Source organism: Bombus bifarius, unplaced genomic scaffold, assembly GCF_011952205.1.
Source record: "Bombus bifarius isolate JDL3187 unplaced genomic scaffold, Bbif_JDL3187 scf7180000008359, whole genome shotgun sequence".
In the NCBI taxonomy this organism is placed as follows: Eukaryota; Metazoa; Arthropoda; class Insecta; order Hymenoptera; family Apidae; genus Bombus; species Bombus bifarius.
Window position 1 is genome coordinate 220,520 of NW_022884612.1, and position 19,750 is coordinate 240,269.

Consider the following 19,750-nt stretch of genomic DNA (forward strand, 5'->3'; position numbering starts at 1 on the left):
TCAATGTGTACAAATTGATTATGTATATAATAGAATTTATAGTAGTTTCACGACTGCTGGAGACTTTTTAGCGTTGCTATTGGTCAAACGTCACGGTGGCTTCGCCTTTATGAGAATTCGTAAAAAGGTTATAATGGTGTGATAGAGTTTCCAGTGGTAAGTATCGTGAATGGCATTAAAATTCGTCGGTATTCTTCTGCGATCGTAATTCTTTCAAACGCTTCTCTGAAAACCAACGAAATCGAGAGCAGATACATTTTTGTGAAATGAACTCGAAACATAGAATATATCGACGAAGGTGATATTAGAAACGGCAAATTTACAAATTGCCTCGAGAAAGTACGGATGATAAGCAAATGTTTAGTATCGAACGTTTAACGTAAATATACAAGAGAGATGAGAGTTAACCGAAGAAGAAGAAACTAGGATTAAAAAGAAAGAACATTCGTAAATGGGCATGCGCAGTAATTTGCTTTGAAAGTGATGGTAATGCTGTGGTAGAACCGGCAGATGTCGGTATAATATGTTAGAGTAGGTCGCGCCTCTATCGGCGAAGCGTCACATCAATTCAAACGGTGCGCCAGTGACTTGAGGGGGGTCCACACCATTTTGAAAGTAAAAATACTGCGCGACCCGGGATTTTGTTTGTGCGGTTCGGCGAGGGTAAAAAAGCGGCGAGGGCTAGGCTGTGTGGTATGGTCGGGGCAACGCGGTGTCGCGCGTAAAATGACGTAGAATGTGCGAGGGTGTGCCGCGTGCGGTACGAGGTGTGTTAGCGGAAACGGTGTCGCGGTGTGTAGGGTCGGCGCTGACCGTAGCTATCGTAGCGTACGGGAAATTGGCTGTGGCTTCGCCAATGGATGCCAGGCAGGAGGAGACGCCATTTTGATATACGGGCGCACGTCAAGCGTTCGCTCGTAGGGAAACGCGGTCTCGAGTCGGTCTGCCGCTTCGCGTAGGACCGCGCAGGTGAATTCTGTGGTTCGCTCGGTTGAAGAGTATCGTTGGTACGAGTGCGTGGCGCAACGTATCCGAACGGTATCGTTGACAAGTGACAGGTGAATCGATCGGGCCGCGAGGAAAGTCGCGTTGCGGCCCCGTGCCCGTAACACGGTTCGCTCGGTTGATTGGTAGTGACTACTGTGTGTGGAACTACGTGTACATTCGGATTTTTCCCCACGCGGCCGAGAGTCGAGTGTGCACAGCGAGGGACAACGTAGCTAGTGTATATTGGTGCGCGGGGATCCGGGGTGGCGGTGTACGCGGCAGGGAAAAGCCGCTGCTGTCTCGTTGGTTTCGCGCGCGCGAGAGAGGCCACCGGCCGACACTTTGGGCCAGGACAAGACGACCCGATGTCGGGAGCGGGTCGCGACCCCGTGTCGACCCGTGGTCGTCCTCGTCCTCGCGTACCCATCTCTTTCATAGCACCAGGACACACCTGGCGTAAATGTGCTCTCATGAGCGCCCATGTGCACCTCTCTTTCTGCCTGCTGCCCTTACGTGCCCTGTAAATCCAGAGCACACCCCGATTAGCACGCCCACGCACTCTATCACTCGCGAATATGGCCAAGATCCTCAACAAGGACCCCGTCACCTACGAGAGGGAGAGGGACAACTTCCTTAAGGACCTCCGTCATTTCCATGAGACCAGAGGGTAAGCTGATTTCGATGCTTCTCATTCTTCCATTCCATTATTTATCTCTCTGTCTGGCTACTCTCTCATACATCGATCATTATTTTCCGCTCCGTTTCCTCGTTTGCATTCAACCGTTTTCTCTATTTTTCTTTTCTTTTCTTTATCATTATTTTCATTATTATCATCATTATCATCATCATTATTATCATCATCATTATTATTATTATTATTATTATTTATGTATCTTGCTCTATTCGATCGCTAGAAACACATATTCTCGTTCAATCGTTCTCGCGACGTTTCGAAAGTGATTCGGATTAACATTGCCTACCCAGAATGTAGACAAAGTTGAGGTTATGTACGATTAGTTTAAAGTTTCCCAGAGAAACTCGCCTTTGTGCAAGCCATTTGTTTACGTGTGTTCCATGTTTTCTTTATCGACAATTATCGGTCGCCTATCTTATTGCGATTGAGGTTACGTTCGATCGAAATGAACAATATTATGATCAACTTGTTGATTTTTTTTCCTTTCTTTCATTCGAATTTATGTCGCTCGATATCGCGATTCTTGTAAACGCTAAGGTTTTTTCTTCATTCGATAACTGGATTTTAATGATATTAACACGAATGTACAAGCGTTTGAACAATCGAATAACTGCGAATCATTTCACGCGTAAACATTGTCCTTTATTACGTCATTGTTCATGTTTTATTAGTTTAGGAAACGGATACAAAGCATTTTCGATGGTCATACTAAACGGTTTTAACCTCGGTCGGAATTTGTCTATTTGTCACTGAATCTGTGTATTCGTTGAATACAATCAAAGAATCGACATGTTTCCACCTAATTTATATTTTTAATAATTTATTGATTTTATATATTTTTACATGTTTTATATGTCTAATTATATCTATGTATAATAGTACTATACATATCGTGTACAATTTAATACGTATTGACACCTCCTTATACCATATACGTAAACGTGCAATTACGCATACCGAAGAAAATCAAATGTTCCTATCGTTTAAAAAATAAGGAGATAACAAGTTAATAAGTAATCTATCATTTACTTCGGCGAATGCTAAGATTGAAAAAATAAAATTCACAGTACAGTAATTTATGGCATTATTTCTGTACTCTATAAATATCACATTTTTCTATTATATCGTTGGTTTTTTTTACACATATCGTAAATTTGACACGTTTCAGGACTCCGTTCAAGAAAAATCCGAAAATCAATGGAAAAGATATAGATCTGTACTTGTTGTACGTCGTCGTTACTGCTCATGGCGGATGGATAAAGGTGAGTCCATACTGACATGTATGTATACATTTTTCTCTTCAGTTTTTCAAGTACAGTTCAGTTTCGCCAACATGTCCCGTGTACAAAAATATTTGATATCCATAACTTCATACGTAATTCTCGCGTAACACAATGAGCGAAAATGTCAGAAATATTATGTTTCTATGTACTATTAGCAAAACGTGTGAATAGGGTTTTACCACGTACCTGGATACGGTATATGCTCTCATTTTACACTCATTTTTACACTCGTGATCCTTTCGTTCGAATTATCGTTTCCACGCTAATTTACATTTCTTGATCATTTCTCTTTTAGATTATTATCATTGCAAATACGTGCAATATACCAAGGTTCATAGGATGATGCTTTGAATAAAAATAAAACACTATAATGAGAATATTCTTTTGCTTCTCGTTATTCTTATATGATTTTATATAATAAAAAAGAAGGATAATTTTATAATTTAATACTTAGGGTACGGATCACCCGTGTTCATACTATTACGATACTTGTCTACACTTTAGGCACATTGAACGAGGTGTATCAATCGTTTATCTTTTATTTTATTTCAAGCGCAATAAGAAAATGATACTCGAACACAAAGTTCATCGAATGTATAGGTCTAACATTCTGTCTATTATATTCTAATAAAAACTTATTGCGTTGTATCGCAATACTGTGACAAAGCTTCGAAACACGCACAAAATATTTATGTGGACTGAGAAATAAAGAAGCAAATCTCGGATAAGCTAACTCGGATAAGTTAGCAAACGTGTAACTTTTATAAGATAATGCGAATTTTTACGAAAATTTTATTATGCGGTGGAGGAGGTACGATCTGTTTCATACATTTCGAACGACCCAATTTCCTTGTCGTCGAACAATTGGCCTTTCTCAGTTATATCCAATCTAGTTCGAATATATTCAACGGTACGTGGAGCAACGTTTATTCAGAAATCAGTTCCACGATCGGTTCGGGTCATTCTGTCACATTCCGTGTTTTCATTCCAAGTTACATGGCAGACTGTCCATCCTACCGATCAGGTACTCGATTCGGTTCTGCGCATCGAAATCGCTTTGGCTCGTTTACCCAGCTCGAATTTCGAGTATGCGAATGCCTCGAGCGTCCGCGCACGCTCCTAGGCGCGGGAAGGACGAGTGGTCGCGTGCTCTTTGCTACGGAAGCCTCCCAAATCCAAGACTACCGGTCTACTAAGTATGTACATATATATATATATATATGTGTGTGTATATATGCAACCTCCTTGAGGTAGAATTATTAAAAAATTAATAATCTGCAAATTAATTTGTAATGTGCCAAACGAAATTAAAAACGACAAATTAACCCAACTTATTTTATAAAAAATGCATTGTTTTAGTTATATGACTCAAATTCGTAAAACGTAAATTTCTTCTTCGATTATTCTTCTAATACGTACTTTTGCCCTCCCTCCTTTTTTTCTCTTGTTTTAAGTTCTATCGTTAACAAAAAAAATGGTTTTCGATCCATCACGCGCGATTAATAATCGAGCAATGCGTCCCGGAAACGCGGGAAAACGATTGTTTGGCGAAACGGGTACACTCGTTCGTCGATCACGTGCTTCGAAAATGAAACTATAACAATGACAAAATCTATAGCTGCTTTATTACGTGAAATCAAAGTAAATAACCTCGATGATAATTGCATAAAAGTGTAACTAAATCGCTATTTTACATCTTTGCCAATGATATTTTTCAAAGAAAAAAACAGTTCACTCTACATGACATATTGGATGGTTGGATTATTTGTTATATTAAAAGATTTTACTACCTATTGTTATATATTAGATATTATGGGATATGGCGGTTCACGTAAACAACGCAATAGTGTAATATTCACCTCTTTTGAACTACTAACTAACTACAACCATCTATGCGTGTATAGCCACACGTTTGATACAAGCACGATTTTCAAAACCATGTGGTGCATATAAATATACATACATACGTATGTTTCACGAAGAGTGTACAATTTTTTGATTTACTCGAGATATACTTATGAGCAGGAAATACGTGTGTACATTGTACATAGATATGTACAGTAAAGTAAAACGTGAAACTCGATGCGATCTGGAATACGATTATTTTGTTGTACTTTTACACTTGCGATAGTTAGAGTCGAGCATATTGGCAATTTTTTAACACAGGAAGCTCGCTGTATACGTTTTTCGCGATTAACCTCGCCTAACCTCGATTTCCGATAATCGCGTCTTTCTCATCGGGAGAAGACCCAAAACCAAAGGGTCACCGCCCAACGTTACACGACGCGTACGGCCCGAGCTTGTCAAGTTTATAAACAGTAATTTACGCGCGCGTGTTGTCATTCATGCACGTGGATTGATACGTACACGTAACATTATGGTTAACGAATCTTACAGAAACAAGAATGAATCGTGTTCGGGCATTTCTTACATTTTGACAAACATACGGTACTGTTCGCATAAAGCCAGGTGCACGCTGACAGACAATTGCCCGTAGGCACGCGTTGTTTGTCCAAGAGAATTCATTAGCATTATTATCTTTTAATCTTCGACACGTAGGTTTGGCGCACATTTTAATAAACCGAATCAATTCGGATGTAATTTCTTTAACGCGTCGAATAGATCTCTCTTTCCGGCGAAAAGGCCTTTTCGGGGAACACCGAGGCCTTTGAGATCCTGCATTCGCTCGAGTCAATTCAGAATTCAATCTCACATCTAATTTCTGACCATACTTCGCCAGATTTTTTAGAAAGTAAAAGCAACTTTACAAAGTAAATCTATATATATATATATATATATAAAATTGCTGGGGTTCGGTGATAAAATTTACGATTTATATTTATAAATTTAAGATTTACTTGTTGTTAGACCTGCGTTTACGGAGTGAAATTGACGATATCGAGTTGTCAACGATGTATACACGTTATGTTTACGTCGTGTATCGATATCGCACATATGTACGCTCGCGCGTTTCTTTTCGCACACTCAAATTCTCAGAACATTTAGTATTCGTTCGAACGTTCGCCTCGATGTGGTTTCTTTGTATTATGCATATGGAAAACGATAGAATAGAATTCGTTTCCATACAACTTCTTGTTAATGTAAATTTGAATTCATTTCTTTTTGAATATTTTATTTAACATTGGAAAACAAACTGTGAAGTTTGAACAGTGATTCAGGCATTTCAATGAAATAATTGGTCGTCCGTTTGATTCGCATAGTAGCTTTCGATTCGTCTAACGTAACGAGATCTCTTTGCGCTACGACGAGTAACGAAGCGATCGAAATGATTTTTTGAACGCGGTATCCTTGTCTCTGCTACTCTCCGCTGCTGCCGTAATTCGATCGGTTTATTTAAGAACAATGCGTATCTATTTTTTTCAAAATGAACCAATCTTTACGTTCGGTGATCGCAAAATAATTTCTTCGTTTAAGGATAAATTGTAAGAAAAAGTAGTAGCCGTTGTTGTATAACTTTTCAAATCAATATTGGAACGTTGAAACACGCGTTCCGTTAAAGATAGAATTTTTGCTGATTGTTTATGTCTGCGTCGTTGTTTCGTCGCTTTTTCGTTATACTCAAAACACCTCCGTGTAACAATTTTTGCAGTTAAAGTCAAAGTGTTGCCAACTACTTTTTCGTTCGAAATAATTTATTGGTAATGCGCTTTTTGTATTCGAACAGGCTTCCGCATCCTCGTGACGGCGTTCTCCACCGAGATAAGCCAAGGATATTTCTTTACGCAATTACGAGAGAAACATACTGCTTCGGATCAAAAAATTGCCACCCTTTATAACGCATCGCTATAAGATTCTCTCAAATAGAATGTACGTTACATAGTTATAAAGTAAGCTATTTCATTCGCATAAGTTTCTGGATGATTGCTTCTCTAGAGTAAAAACCGTTGGTCTATGTTTTCTTAAGAACCGATTCGATATTACATGTACATATAGATATATATGTGTGTGTGTGTGTGTGTGCGTGTAGTCGTATGTATGCACATAAACGTACATAGGTATGCACTTGTGCGGTGGCAGCGCTGTGGCATAACATGGCGAAGCTTTTCACCTCTCTTTCTTCTCGTTGCATCTGGTAGCATCTTAACGTATACCATCCGTCAAAATAACCACTGTACACGTCCTTTCTTAAATACATTCGTACCTTCTATGCAATGATCCATTACTTTCACGCGTACAACTTTTTATAATTCGTTTCTCTGTTAGAATTTGAAATTCCTCGTTAGACGTTAATATATAATTTATATCGCTCTCTACGTAAACTAAATTTGAAATAACTATTTATAAGTTCTAGCATTATAGTTTATTCAAGTATACTTTACATTTGAAAAGGAATAACACTTATTTTACATTTCGAATCAAGCGTTTCGAAGAATTAGAAAAATTATGATTTTTCTATAACGGATTAAGTCTACGGACACCGCAATCGACAATTTTAATATTCGTTCCTTTGTTAGAGATACTTCATCGAATCGTCACTTTCCGGGAAAGTCGTACTACGGAACACGTTCCGCGCAATGAAAAGACGCGTCTGGCTTCTTCTCGCTTCCCTTCTCCCATCGAATCTCCTGTTTCAACTAGCGAAAAAGTGCAAACGCGTATAGAGTCGAGAGGACGACTTATTCGTCATCGAAGTTATCGTCGAGGGGTCAACCCCCTGAAAAACGTACATAACCTATACCACAGCGATTTCCAACGAAAGAATCATGGCGAATTCTGCAGCGAATAGCGGAACTTTTATACGAAACAAAATTTCATTAAACTTCTTATCTTTCCTTTTCTTTTTCCGCTAATTAAACTTATTGATGCAGATAAAAGAGGTAAAGGTAAAGAGGTAACCATGGGAATTATAAGTCTTTTCGCTTATTCGTCCAATTTCTAAAAAGCTTTTTTATTTCTTTTTTCTTGTGTATTTATGTATTTATGAAATTTACAATTTCTCCATCTCCGTCTCGGATTTTCACGCGATTCGAGATGCCGCTTCACGTTGGTCAAACGTTGACCACAACGACGCGACGCTTCGCGCTCGAAAAGGAAGCGTGATGCATCCAAGCGGAAAACTCTGAAATTCGTTTGTTCGGACTGTGGAGGTTGCTGCAAAGGCGCCTTTTCCATTTTGAGGCAACGAATCAAGCGTTAGCGGTCGAATACTGCTATAAATTTCAATCCAAGCCACTATTTCAGCAACTTTCGATCGATCGTTTCTCCATGCTCGATGTATCGCAAATCATGATAGTCACAGTGCATCGACTGTGCAACGACTTGTCAAATCGTTCGTAATCGACGAATCAGAGAAAACGAAAAAGACAAGGACGAGATAGATTGAATTTGATTCTACCATAGAATCCCGACTGTAAAATACTCGGCTAGAATAGCATCTCTTGGATCCTTAAAAGTTGAGTTGAGTTGTTGAGGTCGTTGAAGCCGAAATTAAGCGTCGTTCTTCGCGGAAATAAGGCGTACAAAATTTCGGCCAACCTGTTGATACGCGATGTCCTCGTGGATTTTGACAATGCCTCTCTTTAAATTTAGTACTCTTAACCTACTGTACGTACCGCTTACTCTGTACGGTTTTGAATCGTGAGCAATGGCTTACTTTTCGGCTTTCGGTTACTTTTTATTTTCCGACCGCACGCGGTGGCACGAGGCGGCCGGTTAGGCTGTTATCATAAAGAGAACGGTAAGCGATAAAATTGGCATTGACTGTGCCGTCACGTGTTTTGCCGCTTACCGCTTACCGTTCACCGCTTACCGCTCTGTATGATCATGGCATTACGTGGATTTCTGCGGTTACGAGTGTTAAGACCTTTGTCGGGAAAGTTTTCAAAATCGTCCAGTTCCGTGGAAAACGATCGCTTTCGGCTTTGGCGACTTAAAATATCCTCGAAAATACACATTCGAACAAAAAATTTTGTAACTCGGATACTATAATTTACCCTAGAATTTTTTTCGATAATTGGACAACTGTTCCGGAAATCCAAACGTACGGACAATACGGAAGTTGATGCAAGGTCAGGGTCACTTGCAGAGAGGTATAATTCGGGGTGGGAGATAGATCATGAACCGAAAGTGGGAAGAAGGTGCGCGCAGAAGGGCGGGGGAGTGGAGGGGGCAAGGGAGCGAGGATGAGATGGTGCGAGTAGGGAATAAGAAAGAGGGAGAGAGAATATTATATGAGGAGGAGGAGGAGGAGTTGGTGGTGCGGCGTACGAGGGCTTCCCCTCAACAAGTGTGATCGAAGCTCGCTAGACTATATAACCCGCGGCTGGGTCGCGACTACGCTCAGACTCAGAATGCATCGTGGAGTGCGGATCTGTGATTCGAGCGGGTTGACGCCATGTTCTTCGTCGCGCGCCACCGGCAGACCTAGTCGATCAATTTGGTTATTACAACGAACATACCGAGAGTATTCTTTACGGGAAAAATATCTTTAGATATTTTGACGTGTTTTTCCATTTTGTGATCCATCGACAATTAATCGATTGGGTGGTTAAAAAATAATTATTGTCATTTAATTTACTATTTGACAAAACTCGCGTCAAAACTAAAGTATCAAAATCATGCATCCCTCTTCCGTATAACGTATCCGCGATCATTTCTCTTGAGTTTAAATTACTCGGTGTAATTCAAGTATTTGAGATCAGATTTTTTAAAGCTTGGACGAATTCTTAAATTTCCAGCGACGAGTAAATTCGGATAATAACTAATCCGATTGATCGATTCTACGAAGTATAATACGCACCCTATAAGAACGCAAATTTTTTCTGCAGTGACTCGTTACGGAAGTCGATTATGGAAATCAAGTTGGTTTTCCCAGCGTGCTTCTGAATCATATTGTTCTTTATCTATTAGCATATTATGTGTTTATTCTAAATCTATGCTCTTGCAACGTTCGAGCTCTAATTTAACGTCTTGAAGATATGTATAAGATATATATATATATATATATATCGAGATGTCCACTTAAAGTATCATTAAAATATTTTTAACGAAATATTTTTTAGAATTATTTTTATTCAAATGGAAGAGTTAACGTTTCCATTTCGAATTTAATGACGTGTGTGTTACGCACGCATGAAATTTGAAAAAATGCTAACGTAACACGAGTCGTGAATTAGTATTACAAAGATGAATGAACTAAAATGGAATACCAACTTTTGTATAATTTACAATTATCTACAGTAATGCACTTAGCTACTGTATCTTTGCTCGGTTAACTGTCGCAGCGTTATCCCTACCACTTCTCGGAATTGTTAGCACGGGGCGAACATCCGTGTTATCTCTTGCTTAAGGTATTTGTAGCGTGGATTAGTTTTCTTACAATTTCATTGAAATTTTGACGATACGTTATTTAGTATATTATATATAAAAAAATCGCGCGCGCGCGCACGCACGCACGCGCGCACACACACACACGCGCGATTCAATTTTTAAAGAGCCTGGTCTTACCGAAATGGAGATATTCGCCTTCAAAGTTGAAAGTTTTATCGCGTAATCCCTGTAGTAAGTGGGTGAAAAAATTACTTTTTGATTAATTGCGGGAAAACCGTTCTTACAAAGTTGCTAGAAAGCTAATATGTTGCGTGAAATGGCTAGAAGAATCTTTTTGTAGAAAAACAATTCAACCCCGATCTCGTCGTTTTGCAATAAAAGTAACGCGAAATATGTAATTTCGGCGTGCAAAGTGCCGTTCTGGCCATTTCTGAATTGTTTGTTAGCGTGCGTGTAGAAAGTACAGACAGCCAAGAAATTTCTTCCTAGAGAGAGAATCTGGGACATGCGTGAAGAATATGACTTTCGAGGCTCCGCGTATGTTAGTTTTGAGGTGTATTGTCGCGCTACAAATACCTTAATATCGTCGATGACATCGCTATAGGTCATGAAATTGATAAAATTTTTCTTTTCTTTTCTCATATTTTATTATTGCAAGATTGCTTTTATCGGTATGCTGACAATTTTGCGATGATAGTGATTACTAGACACGAAGATGATCGAGTAATTTATTACTGAACTTACTTATTATTAATAGATAATAAAATACGTATGCAATCGACATTTGCTCGAATGTTTATTTCTTTAGTTGTAACATATATTGCTAATTTCTAAGTTAGTAATTATTTGACATTTTGTGCGTTACATTTGTGATACGTCGATGCACTTGTGATACGACGATACTTCTTTGCTGTCACCATCCGCTATAAGCTATATCTCCTTCCATTTTACTTACCTCCTCCATTAAAAAAAGTCTTCCAAGTGTCTTTGTTAAGAAATTCTCCGCCTTCACAGGGTCGTTAAAAGGCTGTTCGCTCTTGGGAGGTTCACGATCTACCAACTTCTCGAAATCGATTGGTTTTTACCGCGCGACGGTCGCTTCGGCAAAAAGACAGAAAAGGAAAAAAAAAAGATATCTCGTATGTTCGCCCGGTTGAATTTATCAGCGCGTTACGAGGCTAAGTCACTCTACTCTGGTTAAGGAGTAGTCGGCGTGAAGTGAAAGTGTGTAGAGGTAGAAATTATTAGCGAGTCGCTGGTGTGTAGAGCGGATTCTTACAGAAGTAAAACGATTGGATAACTCGAAACTCATACTCGTGCGCGCACACGCGCATCAGAGCGCTCTCCTGTCGGAATACATCTGGAAGTTTTTCGCGAGTGCGCGCGGGCGGACGAGCGCGCGGGCGCGCGTTCGGCTACGAGAAATTCGAAATAAATTATAGTGATCTTCGAGCTGGACGTGTGTAGCCGGCTGTCCGTTCTACGCTCGCTTTTCTAATCCATAAACTTGTTCGTGCTTGGTTAAAGAAATGCCTCTACTGACTGCTACAGTCACGCAGTTACACGTGTAACGAAGTAAATAAGAGTCTTATTCAGAAAGCTTTAAATACTTTTCTTCTTCTTCTTCTTCTTATATCGCATTTATTATCATCGACTTTGTAAATCGTTGTTGTTATTATTATCGAAGTTAACGAAGAAGACGAATTTGATTATAATTAGTATCTTTATAACGGGTATCTGGAAAACGGGTAAAAATTGGAAAATTATTAATTTCTTGCTGAAAATTCTATAGATTGTTTTGGCTACGAAATATTTGCACGATTGCAACAACTTTAATGATTTATCCTATTAAGTGAAATTACTGCCGATAATGTAACGTTTTATGTTTAGTAATTATTATCGATTTTATGGGTACAGTGTTCGCAGGGTACAGGTACAGTTATGAATACAAGTTTTGAATATGCGGTATGAATATAAGTTTATCGCACTAGGATTCTTTCTTTACTCTTCATTTCACATACTTTATTTAACTGAAATATCACAAACACGACATTATAATTAATAATATGCGTTTAGCAGTAACCAACGAAAAGGAATGAAGTGGTAACGAGAGGAGCTGCTGTTTTAAAATGTAATTTTTACAAGGGTAGAAGAGCTACGTTATTCAGAGTTTGCGTGCCTTCGATAAATATATTCTTACGATAAAAAAACTTTAGGTTCTTATCTTTATTTCCGTTCTCTAATTGTAATTGTTTTTAGTCGTATCTAGAACGGTGTAATAGAACAGCAGCGTGAAACCAATGACAGTAATGAAATTGCGGAAAATGTGATAGCTTTATCGAGTGCATTATGTGACCGCGCCTACTTTAAAATTGAAATCGTCGATTATTGAGATCAAGAAGAACCAGCATGCTCGCAGTTGATCATTAATCTTCTTTCTGTTAATCGAAATATAGCAACGTAGAAAAGAAAAATAAAGCGAGGGGAAGAAGCATTCCTTTTTCTTGTGAAATTTATGAAATAATAAGTGAAATTTTATGAGATACTTTGTTGTTAATAAATTTCGATCCAAGGAATATAAATTGTAAAATCGTTCGGCTTTTTTGACGAGTGCTCCGTTATTATTTCAGTTACAAAAATATTTCAGCCACATTGAAACGTATAATGCTATTTATACCCGGTGACCAGATGGAAACGTTAAATGTCGATCAAAGTCCTGTGTGAACTCGATATATGGTTCCTGGAAAATAATAATCGAAGCTTAATATGTTTTGTGAATTGCTTCTATTTTTATTTATGCAAGATTACATATAACTTTGTTAAAATGTAGCATTGAAAGAGGGTGCAGAGAAATTTTTGTAGCCACGAGTAATGGTGTTAATTTTTAATGAAAAAATAAAATACGATGCAAATCCACAATGTCATGTACTACGGAGTTATAAGGGTACAGAAATATTCGAGGTAATACGTTTCGCCTCCTCACATGTCGGTTCGCTGTTGCATACCAAGCGTGCTGGGTTCGTCAGTCTCGCACAGTTTGCTGCTAATCTAAATATTTTATCTGAGGTTCCAATTTCGAAATCATAGACCAGCTAGAAAATGAACGTGCTTCGTTATTTTTAGCTATTTTCGGTCACACGAATGGATAATTCCAATTTTGCTGAATTCAATATTTCGTTGGAATCTTTGAAACGTCAAATGAAGAATTCTCTGAAACAAGCAAGCAAAGACTTATTATATTCTAAAATGTTTATGAGATTTGCAGAACATTTTTTATTTGACGAATCGATGTTAAATCGAAGATGAAGTACAGTTCGAAGCGAGCTTCTCCTGGAGTTTATCCGCTGCACGAGCAAGTAGAAACACACGTGTAAAATCACCGAAACGCGTCGCGATCGAGCGACAAACCAGATAAAAACATAGGCGTAAACCACGCGTAAAATAAATTGTAAAGCCTTTGCGTTTTATCGGGGTAACGTGTGTTGTCAAAGAACCCAGTGGCGGAACATCACGCTCCTACCGGTTCCGGCAAGAAAAAGCGCGGGGCGGGGACAAGAGGAGGACGAGGGGGAGGAGGAGGAGGAGGAGGAGGAGGAGGAGGAAAGAAGAAAAAGAAAGGAGAGACCCCTTTGCAAACGAGAGGAGCCCCGGGAGAAAGAGCACGATTGCGAGAGCAGCGTAGAGTCAGAAGGATACGCTATGTACTTATGCAGAAAGAGACAGAGGGAAAGCGTTATACGTTCGCAAGTGTCCGGCTTGTTCAAGGGCGCGACTGGTATACGGGAGAGTCTTCGGATGGCCGTCAAATGGGCACGCAGCGTAGTCTGGCATTGGTCTGCTCGCTATACGCAGTGCGTGTAGCGTGCGAGGAATCCACGACCAAGTCGGTAATGCTGAGTCAGTCAGGTGCCGCGGCGCCTCTTACATCGCTTGTACTTGGAAATGCTAGGTGCGCACGTAACAGAGAGAAAGAGTGAGAGAGACGAAAGGAATAAGATATGGAACCTAAAGTATGTTAAAAGATCAGGATTAAAGAGAAAAGTATTACGATTGACCGTAAAAAGAAAGGGAACAAAGGGAAAAGAAGGAGGTAATAGAGAAAAGAGAAAGGCAAGATATAAAGGGGGAATGAAATGGAAAGAGAAAGAGACGAGGCGCTATTGTTGGGAAGGAGAGGGAGCGGGGCGTTCGCTGGTTCGCTCCCCGGTGATGAGGTACGGTCGATATGGCAACGCCGCGCCCTGGTACACGCATACCGGCATCACTGCCCGCCCAACCATCGAACAGTCGGCAACGTCGCTCTGGCAGTACGCGGGGGAGGGGGCAGTCAAGCTCTCACACATCGAATGACGAGGAGACCGACCTCATGCCCTGCACACATGTGCAGCCGGGGACACCGAAGAGAACTGAGATGCTTGGCTGGCTGGTCGGTTGGTTGCTTGCTTGGTTGCTTGCTTGCTTGCTTACTGCTGCTGCTGCTGCTGCTGCTGCTGCTGCTGTTGCTGCTGCTGCTGCTGCTGCTGTTTCGCTTGTTTTCTTGCCTGCGCGACTGTCCCACGCACGCGCTTCACTGACGTGCATCTCTGTATCCAAATTGGCCAAGTACTTTTCACTTGGAGATTCGTTTTTTTTTCTGCTACGGAAAAAATAGGTATCTGCTCTCTCTCTCTCTCTCTCCTGTCTCTTCAAATTATTTAGCTTGTTCTATGTTCTTTTGGAAAAAATCCATAATCAGAATTCTCGAACGAAGGAAAATGTTCGTTAAATCGTTAATATCGTTTTCATTGAAATATGAATTGTTTGACTGTTTGAAACGCAGTGCGCGGGAAGCGTTTACTTTTCCGCCGTTAGATTCCTGTTTTTTGAAAATAAAATTGATGAAAAACGATATATTCTTTATACGAAACGAGGCTATTTCGCGTACCAAGTGCTTTGACAAGTATACCTTTCACGGATACGTGAACGTACATACACGATACCGTTAAATCGACCAATTGAATGGTTCGACGTCGAATTACGTACATATGCTTCTCTTATAGCGCATTAAAGTATTACATTGGACTGGTTTCAAACGTGCATGGCATCGTTTATAATACCAACATTGAACTTATACCCAAAAGGCTAAAGAAACGTCAAGTTTATCGTAAGAGCCTATATAACCTCGTTTCGAAGGATCGAGCTGGTAAGATCGGATCGCTGGCTCGCGAACGGTATTACTTCGATGGTCGCACGATTCGCTACAGTGGAGGCATTCCTCTTTTTGCTCGTCCCTCGATCGTAGGTAACGACACCTACTACCTCCTTGGCGAATGTCGCGTGTGGTGTTGCCGTACGATCGGAGTAGCAAGTAACGCGGAGAGAAAGAGATGGAAAGAATTGGAAAGCGAGAATCGCTCGAGTGGAAGGGAGATGGTGGCATGCCGCGGCGTTGCCATTCTGTCATCCGAGGGCAGACCACTTCCGAGAGTACGCCTCGTGGCGGCTATAGTGCGGCAACGTTGCTTCGACAAGATTAAATAGAGATAGCCTGAGGTATACGCTCCGCCGTCGTAAGATGGGCTCACCGTTAGTCGAGGAAGAAGTGAGACGGATAAAGGACAGCTAAAGGGAAGCATATCGCTTCAATTCGAACTCGTCGATCGTTCTCTTACCAACGCGAAAACGTCCAACGCGTAACTTTTTAAACGCGTCGCAGTCGTTGTTGATATTTCCTTTTCGTTTCTACGATTTTTCCTTTAGTTTCTTCCTTTTATGAAAATTAAAAGTGTATTTAGGATGCATATCGTGTCTATACTGAAACGTTTGGATTAGCGGAATAAACGTTATTGTCGTGAGATTGGAAGCAGCCGAGTAACGCAACTAATAAATCGTACGACGTATCGTCGAAATGTTCTAAACGTTTTAAAATGTGTTTGGGTATTGGACGATATTGTTAGCAAGTTGAAAATAAACCATTTGAGAACTAAATTACAAACATAAATTGCATATCCACGTTTGAATCGATCAACTTTCATTGTATACAGTTTATAATTGCGAACGAAGGGGGAAAATTCTGTATCTATCGTGTACGGATAAAAGTGTGTTCGACTTGCCATTGTCGCGACTCCCGAAGCAAGTTGGTTCAAGTTGACGCGTTATAGAATTTCTGGTACTGCGTCATCTTGACACCAAGTGAAATTTGCTTTTCAAACGAAATACAAAATATAAATAACTTGCCTGTACAATTAAAAAAATATGTTGCATATGAAACACTAGGGTGGCATGTTTAAAATCATCCAACGTTCCTAGTTACGTTTCAAAATTCTACTAATTCAGAGTCTTCTAATTCGTTTTTAACGAAGCTCGAAACTTTCCATTTAGACACGTCGATATATAGAAAGTTGTTGGCGTCGTGTTGCTTTTGTCTGCGAACAGAACTCGTTGGAAATCTTTCGCGAATGCTTGCCTCGTCGAGCGATCGCGTTCGTGGGTGGGGTGGGTGAGATAAATACAGTAGCCCCCTCCCCCATGCTTGGAAAGTATCTCTCTCGCGCATAGAACTCTATAGAGGTGGAAAAATTGCCAGAAATATAGAATAAATCTTTTCGCGTACATAAATATTTAACACGGACGTGTTAGAAGATACGTTTAAGCTTAAAAATCTATTATTTCCTTCCAGAATTGACCTATCGCATCTATCTCTATACGGAGGTTATGGTACTTTTTCATTTTGTATTACGAAGGGCTAGTAGTAATGTTTTGTCATATCGTACGAAATCGTATTTGCGATCGCGGCCGGCAAGCAGAACTAGCAGGAAAGTCGTGTAAAATCAGTTAGGCACCGAAGTATGCTTGTTCGGAACGATCGTCAATTAAACTAAATTAAACGGATTTTCAGATTAATTAGAAAATTGCCCTTGCTCTTCGTGCTTGCTCTTACACCAAGACGAAGAAATTTCGAGAAAATGTAGCCGATTCGTTTGGTTCTCGAGTGACTCATATGCGATTCCGAGTATCAGCAATTCATTGGTACGACCGAGGCTTGCGTTAATTTACGACTTTGTCGTATTTCTTCTACCGATTATATATATTGTATTTGTATATTATATAGGAGGATCTACGGTAAATAAAGCTTTTTCGTCGTTTCCATTTCTGCGCCGTGCACGAGATACATCGGTATTAATGGCCTTGGCCGAGCAGTTGGTAAGCCATCGTTCGAACACGAGCCATCGCCAGAGGTCACTGTACTTACCTTTTCTCTTTCCTCTTGTTCGCTCCGTTCCTTTGTCACACCGGCTTCGACCCATTTGCGGCGTACGCATGTTCGCGCGCTTTCCGTGTCTTTCTACTTTGTCTCGTGTTGGCCCGTTGGCGAAGCTTTCTCGCCAACTTGTCAGCTGGAACGTCTGCAACCGTGGTTTTCTTTTTAACGAAAAACACCTTTTGCTCACCAAGTTGAAAACGAATGTTTCTCCGCAGCTGGTGTTTTCTTACTGACTCGATGCTGGTTGTGTACTTTTCGTCGTACTTTCCGTCGATTATTTTCGGTATTCGAGGAAACAATTTGCGATCATCTATATAGGGTCGAGTAAAGATATTTGTATCAATTGGAGTCGGTAGAACGTCGATTTGTACCTGACTTTAGAGAAATTGGTGAATCTTGCAATATGCAAATACGTTAGTGCATTTTCGTAATACTTTTGTGTGGATCTGCTCGTAAAAGAACCATACGTAACTTGTTCGTGAACGTGAAGATTCGAAATATTATTTAATTTTTGACATTGAAAATGATGGAAAAGCTGAGCGCGTGTTTCCTAATCTGTATTATCTGTGGCGGCAGACGGGTAGCTGGATAACCCGTTGGCACACGCGCCATTAAAGAATGATCGTAAAAGTGGCGGTAGTTATCTGAAACGAGCGTGGCGTTCGGTTTAAGATAAATCGTGCCGTGGCGGTCTAATCCTCGCGTTATTAATACTCTCGTGGTTGGAGAAGTAACGCGTAACAATAATTTCCGTTATCGCATTTACGTTATCTGTAATGGATTGAGAATTGAAATTTGTATGATTTTTAGATGCCATCAAGAGGGTTAGCTGTTCAAATGAGGTGATGTATCGATGAAAACGAGCGAGTCTGTACAAACTAAATCCTGAATAAAACTTGTGAAATTCAATTGTACGGTATTTCATTCATTTCTGGCGTTTGATTATGATTATTATTGATGATTTCTAACGTTATGCAGCGATCGTTAATATTTGAAGAAAAACTTTGGGTTACACGGTAAAAGTGGATTGTTTTTGCGTTTAAGGGAAATATTATTTGCACGCAAATTTACGTATTTACCAAGCGTATTGCCAGGCATAGAATCGTAAAAAAATGAAAGATTCGACGTTGTTAAATTTTATTTTCAGTTTTCAATTTCCTGCAAATTTTCAATCGATGGGAATCGTAGTAGTAGCAGCCGCTATACCTGTTTGCAAGGAATATGGTACAAAGGAAAATAAAATTGTACCTGAAAAAGTACGATAGGAAGGAATTTTTGATAGATACTGCAACGTGGGCGGCCATCGTAATAAGTCGAGTCTGGCGGACACGGTATCTCATTGGAACACACTCGTCGCACTGTGACTCTGGTAGATTAGTTTATCTTATGTAACGAGTTAGCATGGAAACAGAGAAAGAGTATGGCCATTGTTTGGTTTGCGACAACTGTGTGCGCACAACGTGGCAGCCGCATGAGTTCGCAGATGTGCCTCGACCGTCGACCGTCGACCGTCGACCGTCGACCGTCGACCGTCGACCGTCGTGTTGCGTCGGTTCGAGCTTTTCGTCCAAAAAGCTTATTCATATACCGATATTTACACACCGTCCGTTTCGTTAAACGACCGTTGCGTTTCGTGCTTTGTTGAAAGAAAGACCGAAATCTTCGAGATGTCGAAACACGTAAATGTTTTCCGCATAAGACGTTGAAAGAGAAACGATAGGCTAGAAGATGTTGCTTCAAGCATTTCGATGTAGCAAGAATATCGATGTCCGCGTCGATCTTCCGATAGACAGATTATCTTTCGTATTTTCGAAACAGCTACGTACAGCTATATAGGCACGATACACGACGCACGATGGTTGTTCGTCAGGTAGCGGAGAATGCTCGGGAATGTTTTCGAGTGCGCGTTTATCCAGAAAGAAGAAATATCGAAGAAAACTATACTCTGTCTATGAACAAATTTGGAAAATCGATTTCTTCGTTGCCCCGTTTGCGTCTGCTATATCTCAGCCGAGGTGGCACTCGTACACGTTATCCGCGAAGCCGATGCACCGGACGAACGTGCTAACGGCGAAACGTTTGATTTCTCGAAACGCGAGACTTCGAATCGCATACCGCGTTGATTAATAAATTATCGACCGAGTAATTTACGACGCCACGTCCGATAAAAATTCCATTTATCGATAGAACAATTTTCTCGAGTATAAATTTGGTTTGAAAAGTTCGAAGGTAGATCAGACTTAAAGAATTTGG

At 40.3% G+C, this 19,750-nt stretch overlaps 1 protein-coding gene across 2 annotated transcripts; it reads left to right on the plus strand.

The window, feature by feature from the left end:
* The first annotated feature begins 176 nt into the window (after positions 1-176).
* On the plus strand, positions 177-18,406 carry LOC117212715 (AT-rich interactive domain-containing protein 3A-like). 2 transcript variants are annotated; one of them, XM_033457717.1, is made up of 3 exons: positions 177-1,654; positions 2,850-2,943; positions 18,308-18,406. In XM_033457717.1, the coding sequence occupies exons 1-3, from the start codon at positions 1,563-1,565 to the stop codon at positions 18,341-18,343; spliced, it is 222 nt and encodes a 73-aa protein (XP_033313608.1). In that variant the 5' UTR covers positions 177-1,562; the 3' UTR covers positions 18,344-18,406. The 2 variants fall into 2 exon arrangements, with proteins under 2 accessions (XP_033313608.1, XP_033313609.1); XM_033457718.1 differs by lacking the exon at positions 18,308-18,406 and adding an exon at positions 11,269-11,375 and having other exon boundaries at positions 184-1,654.
* Positions 18,407-19,750: the final 1,344 nt, after the last annotated feature.

Excerpts from the sequence above, each read along its gene's own strand:
- LOC117212715 (XM_033457717.1), top strand. The coding sequence starts at position 1,563 with ATGGCCAAGATCCTCAACAAGGACCCCGTCACCTACGAGAGGGAGAGG. Across the intron at positions 1,655-2,849 it reads CATTTCCATGAGACCAGAGG|GACTCCGTTCAAGAAAAATC; the intron begins GTAAGCTGATTT and ends GACACGTTTCAG. Across the intron at positions 2,944-18,307 it reads CTCATGGCGGATGGATAAAG|ATGCCATCAAGAGGGTTAGC; the intron begins GTGAGTCCATAC and ends TATGATTTTTAG.